We start from the raw sequence: 7026 nt of genomic DNA, 5'->3' as shown, positions 1-7026 counted from the left end.
ATCCCTAACGTTCTGGGATTCTGTGACTACAACAGGAAGAAAAGCACTCTTTTTCCTCCCAAAACTTATAACTCCCTCTTGCAAATATCCAACATAGGTTGCTTCATGTGTGCCAGCTCCCTTTCCCCTCAAAGTGTGCAACTGATTCAAATAACGGAGTTGAATTCTGAACACCTCAACCTGTATTTAGCCAAAAGTTCACAGCTTCTGTTTCCCATCTAACAGCGGGGCTGTGTTCCCCATTTCTTCCCCACCTATTTTGTGGGTTGAATAAGGGATATCACCACTGTTACAATCTTGCAAAGAGAAAAAAAAAAGCACAGTGGAAGTACAATTATGTCCTCTTTTTTTCACTGCTGAAAGTGCAGCTCGTTATGGGAACCTGGCTGTTGCACGCTTCAGAAGTTAATTTTCAGTTACTGCTTTCAAGATCTAACGAAGATGCACTCAAGTTACCCCTGCAAAGCACCGACTCTGCCTGGCCAGCCCACCCTGCGCCCACTGCTCCTCCTTCCCTTCAGCCAGGCAGGTCCCCAGGCTCCACGCTCCCTTCGCTCCCTACTTACATCAGCAATCGGCGTTCTGCTCCAAAGCAGAACCAGTCCACAGACCATAAAGGTGTCTCTCACCAACGCTGGGACTGTTCATTACAAATGCTTTGTCCAATTGGCAACTGCAAAGACAGCGCTGCCTGTGGATGCCAACGAAGAGCAAGACACAAGAGGAGAACGCCCTTGAAGTACCATACAAAACATCAAGGGTGTTAAGGACAAGAAAGCATGGACAGAAAGATTTAAGAAGAAAACACTTGCCAAATCGGAGTAAGCTCCCGTAAGGCCCGTGGTCCAGCCAAAGTGCGTTTAAAATGGACAAACCAAGACAGCAGAGCAGTGGAATGCAGAGCCCTGGAGCAAAGGGAAGAAAGAGCATCAAGCAGCAGACAAGGGCTCCCGACAGCTGACTCCTGTGGTAAGCTCCTGGTTACCTGGAAACAACTCATCACACACCTTCTTCCCAGAACACAGTGTGCTTTGTGTCGTGCCATGCACCATCTTACTGTGAGCTGTCCTTGGAGGCCGCAGACACCACTGAGACATTACTTCTGGGGACACTGGGCATCCCAATGAAAAACCAGAGGGCAATGTCACTGTACCATAAGCTTTGACTAAATAACTAGAAAACTATTCGTACAGATGTTTTCTGTAGGCAAGGCTCTCTCAAGATTTATTTTGAATTACAAAAGACGAACAAACAACATTATCTTTTGCAGACATGCACACAAATTCCTGAAGGAGTCTAACAGCCAAGAAAGTACAAGCGAGTGGCAAGACAAGTCCCTGTGCAGCTCTGAATGAGCACCACAAGTTTCTTACAGACTGAACTGTGGGAAATGGGGAGAAAGAAGAAACAGTCACCAGTGACAATACACAAGATTTCCACTTAGAACAAAAGTGAGGATCCAGTTCATGAGGACATATGACCTCTATCTCATGCTGGCTGTCTTCTTCAAGAGCTGAGTGACTACTGTCCAGTAACTCTAGTTCTTGTTACCAAACTGTTCTCTTTCTTTTACATCAGGTTAAACAGCATCAGCAGTAAATACAAAAGACTTTAACAGAACGGGAGGAGTAAGATACCTCAGTATTAGGGGTATGAAATGGGACAGACTTTGCTGTGGCTTTGAGTCCTCCTCCACAACAGATCATTGCAATAAATCACAGCAAGCAGCACAAGCACCCAACACGGTTTTGAAGGAGTTGTGGGGACATCGCTGTGACGCAAGGTGAGGAAGAGCAGAGCTGCTTGGCTCCCAGCCTGGCTTCAGGCTGTCAAACGCTGCAACTGCCACTCACGTGAGCTTACGCTCCTCGCTCAGGAGGTACCAAATCAGAACAGCAAAGGCTTCAAGTGTAAACCACAGGTGCTCTTCAAACAGGGTGTCACCTCCAGTGCAGGAAGACGGAAGGAACCAGGGAGTTAGAGGTCAGCTGAGGACAGCGAGGAGATGCTGCAGAAGAAAAGTGCAGGGAAAAAACCAAGGTGTCCGAAGTAGCAATACTCAAACTCCTCCAAAAATTCTTCTCTCCTTACAAAGTTAGGAATCCCCCTGGGTTTTCTGCATCTGGTTCTACAGCAGAAAGAGGAGCCAGCTTCAGAAACAGACTTTTGGAAGCTGACAAGGTTGGAGAAGATGTGGAGAAAGAGTTACTTTAAAAAGCTCTTTCTAACCGACCATTTTGCTTAGTCCACCTGCACGCCCTCAGGAAGTTCTACCACTACAGGTGCGCAGTCATCAGGCTCTGCTTCAAAGTCCCATTTGAATTTCTTCGTCAGGTGAGCCTTGAATTTTTCAGCCTTCTTCCTTAGGGTCCCATCCACAGCAGCACTGCAGGCGCAGGAAAAGAACACCTACAAGAACAGAGCAGAGGTCAGTGAGGACTCAGCCGTGGCACAAACTCTGCACCTCGTTCCTTCAAAGGCATCACCAACAAGGTGCACCAGGAAAAGCTTCACGTTAGGCCACTGGTAAGGGATCTACCACTCCGGAAACCACTGGAGCTACCTAAACAAAGCCTACACTTCTCTCATCCCACAGCCACCCTGCCTTTGTTTCACTCAGTCGGCAGGAGAAATACTTGCCCTGAGGTACTAACCTTGTTTCAAGCAGGAGTGTATATGTTATTAAATATGTATTATGGACTTCTGAAATACTCTTGAGTCTGAGCAAAGAAAAAAATGTCTCATCAGAAGCAGGCGGGTGGGGAAAGAGGGCTCTCAGTTTTTATTTGCCACATACCCAATTTTACAGCGTTGCTGAAGGTGACCAACAGGTAATTACACCCATCTTTTTTATGGGCAGATGGACCAGGAGATCCCCCAACGTATTTCTGCAATATGGTATTACCAACACCTTAGGATACAGAGGAAACTTAATAAAACTACCTTGGAGGTAAGAGAAGAACGGGAGCTCTCTGGAAAAAGCCAAGTTAACCCCAGCAGAGCCATTCCCTTGAGCACAGGGCACAGAAATCAGGAATAACCTCTACAGGTGGCTCCCCTCCATCATCCAAACACACACAGATCTATTAACTTTGCACAAAGTTAGCACTTTGAGAGTTAAAGCGCCTGTGAATGATTGACCTGGACATTTAGCCCATCTCTCATCAGCCTCCTTCTTCTCCTCTTCTGAACTTGTGGTCCAGAATTCATTTCCAAAGGAAGAAACTTGCATTTCAAAGCCAATGAAAAAATATCATTGCATGATGGAAGGGATAGTTGCTATCTAAAAAGCAGGCTCTTATTTGGGAGACACCTACTGACAGCTGGGTAAAACACTGACAGTGAACAGCAAAGTTCACTGCTTTGCTTATGATCATTTGCCTTTCCCTTGTTCATGACCGTGCGACTGCCTCTTTGTATCAGGCTCCCTTACACAGCAAGGCTGATATTAAAATAAAAGATTAAGAGATTATACTTCCTACTTCTCCCCAATGAATTGCACGTTAAATTCGCTATTTCATCAACATTTCTTTTTCTTTCAACATTGTTAGGGCTGCACATTCAGTGGAAGCTACACTGTACTCTTCTTGCCTTAGATCAACCTCCAAAAATCAAGCTGCTGTACTCAAAGCTGAGCAAAAGCTACCACAGATAATATGCTCCCCCCACACACACCACTTTGCACTTCTTCTGCCCACACCCAGTTAAGACAGTTAACTCTGACGGCTGCATGCCTGGGGAAGGCAAGTCCCAGAGGTTTGCTGGCGCTGTTTCAGCGCAGACAGGAAATCCCACAGGAGCAGAGAAATGAGGGCTTTGAGAGAGGAGAGGCTTGTTTCAACCATAAGACAGCTTTCTTCTTTGTTACTGGGAATGTGGTGACTCCTGCTACGGCTGAATGGTGATCGCTGAAGCCAGCGGAGCCACCTACAGGCATCAGCTTCTCCTGCCTAAGTCAAAGCCACAGACTGGTGAAATCCAAGGGTGTCCAATACTCAGGTAGCCAAAAATGAAAGACAACCAACAAGGCAGGGAGCTTCCAAAATTGCCCCCAGTTGGAGAGAGTGGCTGGTTGACACCTTTGTACTGCTGTAAACGGACCGTGCAAAGTGTTGCTCTGCAAGTGCGCTGCAGACAGAGCCAGGTTTTCCAGTCCTGTAACGGGATGGAAATAATCGCCAACAAAAATAAAATAAAACTTTCAGGAATCCAAATTCCAAAATAAGTGAAGAAAGCCACTTGAGCAAAGAAACGCTTCCCATAACATCTTACACAGCACATTAAAAACAAACGCCTCCCCCCTCCCCAAATCTACAGCAAGACCTGGGAGTTACAAGTGGAGAAACACAGCCGCTCCCTGAGAAAGGAGAGGGCATCGCCAGTTTGTACCTGCAACACAACTTGCTGCTGTTTCTGCTGGGGTTCAGTTTCCACTGCTGAGCTTCACCAGTGTATCTGGTCTTGGCTTTTTCCCTGCGCCGCTCCCCTTGTTTTTTTTAACCAAGTTTTGCTTAGTCTGTTTGTTGAGCATCACTGGGGGTTACTGGTTTTACCAGCACCGAATTGCAGAGGTGCCCATGCCTGCCTCAGTAGAAGCAGTGCTCTCTGCATTCTGGGCTAACCATCAATTCCTCACGGATAAGAACTTGATTACAGCAAATCTTCAGCTTTGCTTAAGGCTAACAGGAATGGAAAAGCTTCTTAAACACTATCAATGCCCTAAGTTCAATAAGGTTTCACTGCACCTTCTCTGCATACTAAGCATACCGCTCAAGCTGACCAAAAACCAGCAGCCCCTGCCACAACTGCTCAGCCTAATGTGGTCAAAGGCCTTAAAAATTTTTAGAAAAAGGATGCTCGTACAGTCCAGTCACATTAGGTGCTCCACTTTAAAACCACACCGATGTAGCAGGCTCCTTTCAGGACTGTTTTCAAGGAAAACATAATAAAAAAGACACTGGTCTCTCTGCACATGGACCAACTCAGTTGCATAGACACTTCTAGGCCTGACTTGTCTGGATGACAAGCACATGGCATTTCTTTGTAAATAACACAGAGAAAAAGAAAATAAGTGTGTGCTTCGATAGGCTCATTACCTCCCATGTAGCTCAACAGGAGCTTAATTCCTCTTGTAGCTTCTCCCGAATTTGTTCTCATCTCCTGGATGCCCCCTCCTCCCACTCCCGTTTTTCAAGAAGTAGCCACAGACGTACCTGTAAGGTGCTGGTTAAAAAGTTGTCCTGGGAGATAATGTCCACAAAGAAATCGGCTGGAATTTCATTGAGCTGGTGATACAGCACAGAAATTAGATTGATGTAAAGGTCTTGATGCTTCCCCATGGCATCTTCAGAGCGGCACAGGATGTTTAAGAGCCTTTTCCAGTGCTCAAATGCATCGTATAAGTTCCCAATCAGGAAGCAGATGAAAGCAAACTGCAACTCAGCTGTGCATATTCAGCAGCAGAAAACAAAACAAAACACAAGTGAGACTAAAAACATATCCAAGGGACAGGGCCTTTCAAAATCTCTGTCAAAGGCTGCATGAACCTCCACACCTGCCTTCTGCACGTGCATTCTGTGCTTCCAGCAATTCTGCTAATTGCAATCAACACACCAAATGCTGACTGTCTCCTACTGCTCTGCTCTTAGCTGGAGAAAAAGCAAAGCATAACTGTGCACCTGAGGCTGTAACGATCACCTCTGGAGAACGACTTTACTGGCAATCAGAGTACAGAGCTACCTAAGGACTTGGGTGTCATCCTTGTTCGCAAAGTGGCTCTCAAATAAGCGGCCAGACATGGCTGTTACTCTGCAAGCACTCACTCCGCCTGTGCCCGGGTTTCCAGAGCCACACAGGGGTGCCATGGAACACAAGGGCTGCGGGAACATTAACAGATTAACAGAACATTAACAGATGTTTTTTCCTCATTGAGTGGAGAGCCAGGGTTCATCTCACTGGACGATTAGCATCAGCTAAACAAAGGCTTATTCCAGCCTCAGTAGCCTTAGGGCTCCAGCTCAGCTGAGTTCCCAAGCCTTCCCTCCATCCTGCCATGTAACAAAACCACATTGCAGGACCTCCACAGATTTAACACTTATTCATACCACAAACTGTGAAAACAGGCTGGCAAGTAATTAAGACCCTATGACCAGGAGGCACAGGCCTGGCTGTGAATGTCTCCTGCAGCAGGGCTGGCAAAGCCCACAGAGAGTGGCCAGAAGCACACAGCAGAGCTGCCACCGCACCAGCCAGGGAGGCGACCAGTGCTGCTGGGAGACCTGGTACAACCTCAGCCCTGGAGCGGGAGTAAAAGCCTGGAAATTACGATGCTCAGCCCTGTCAGTGTTCAAGGCCAGGCTGGACAGGGCTTTGAGCAGCCTGGTTTCAGGAAGGTGTCCCTGCCCATGGCAGGGGTTGGACTTAATGGTCTTTAAGGTCTCTTCCAATTCAAACCACTCCATGATGAATCTGTGATTCAATGCTCCCAGGACTCCGTAAGCTCCATCCCCAGAGGTTCTCTGAGCAGGCAAATCGCCAGGCTGGTCCCAGGCCCCCTCTGCCAGAGACGGAGCTTGCGGACACCTGCGACTGCTGCTTCTGACTTGATTTGAGGCAATCTGGGCTCTGGGCACAGCTCCCAGGAGCAAGAGAGGCAAACGCATCAGGCTGGCAGCTCCGCACGCCGACCACCGTGTCCTCACAGCAGTGCAGCTGGGACAGGCTCTACAGCTGCTAAAAACCCCACACTTCTGTCCCACAATTAAGAGAGACGCCTCAGTGTGCCAAGGCTCATTGAGCAGGCGCAGGTTTCATCCCGGGTCTCTCGTTTTACAGAAAAATGCCTTTATCCTCCCAAAGTCCCCGCGGCGCTCACCGAGCAGATCCAGAGGCTGGCCGGCGTACCGCTGGCCGATCACCTGCTGCAGGGCATAGCTGAGGTCCATGCTGTGCCTGGTGATCTCCTCGGGGGTGGCACCGTCGGGGTACATCTGCTTCGGCAGCTCCGTGAACCGGATCTCGGTGCCA

The 7026-nt window shown here is 47.9% G+C and overlaps 1 protein-coding gene across 1 annotated transcript in view; it reads right to left on the bottom strand.

Annotated features, from left to right (window-relative positions):
- Positions 1-2241: 2241 nt before the first annotated feature.
- The window catches only part of AAR2 (AAR2 splicing factor homolog (S. cerevisiae)), a 5034-nt gene continuing 249 nt past the window's right edge, over positions 2242-7026 (bottom strand). The window contains 3 exon segments of the mRNA XM_010181661.1: positions 2242-2409; positions 5214-5443; positions 6875-7026. The exon segment at positions 6875-7026 is cut by the window's right edge and continues 33 nt beyond it. Of these exon segments, the coding sequence (XP_010179963.1) occupies positions 2242-2409; positions 5214-5443; positions 6875-7026 (550 nt within the window).

The sequence above is a fragment of the Mesitornis unicolor genome, unplaced genomic scaffold (genome assembly GCF_000695765.1).
Source record: "Mesitornis unicolor isolate BGI_N332 unplaced genomic scaffold, ASM69576v1 scaffold43223, whole genome shotgun sequence".
NCBI classification, from domain to species: Eukaryota; Metazoa; Chordata; class Aves; order Mesitornithiformes; family Mesitornithidae; genus Mesitornis; species Mesitornis unicolor.
Note: the sequence above shows the minus strand (reverse complement) of the source record. Positions and strands in the feature narration are given on the sequence as shown.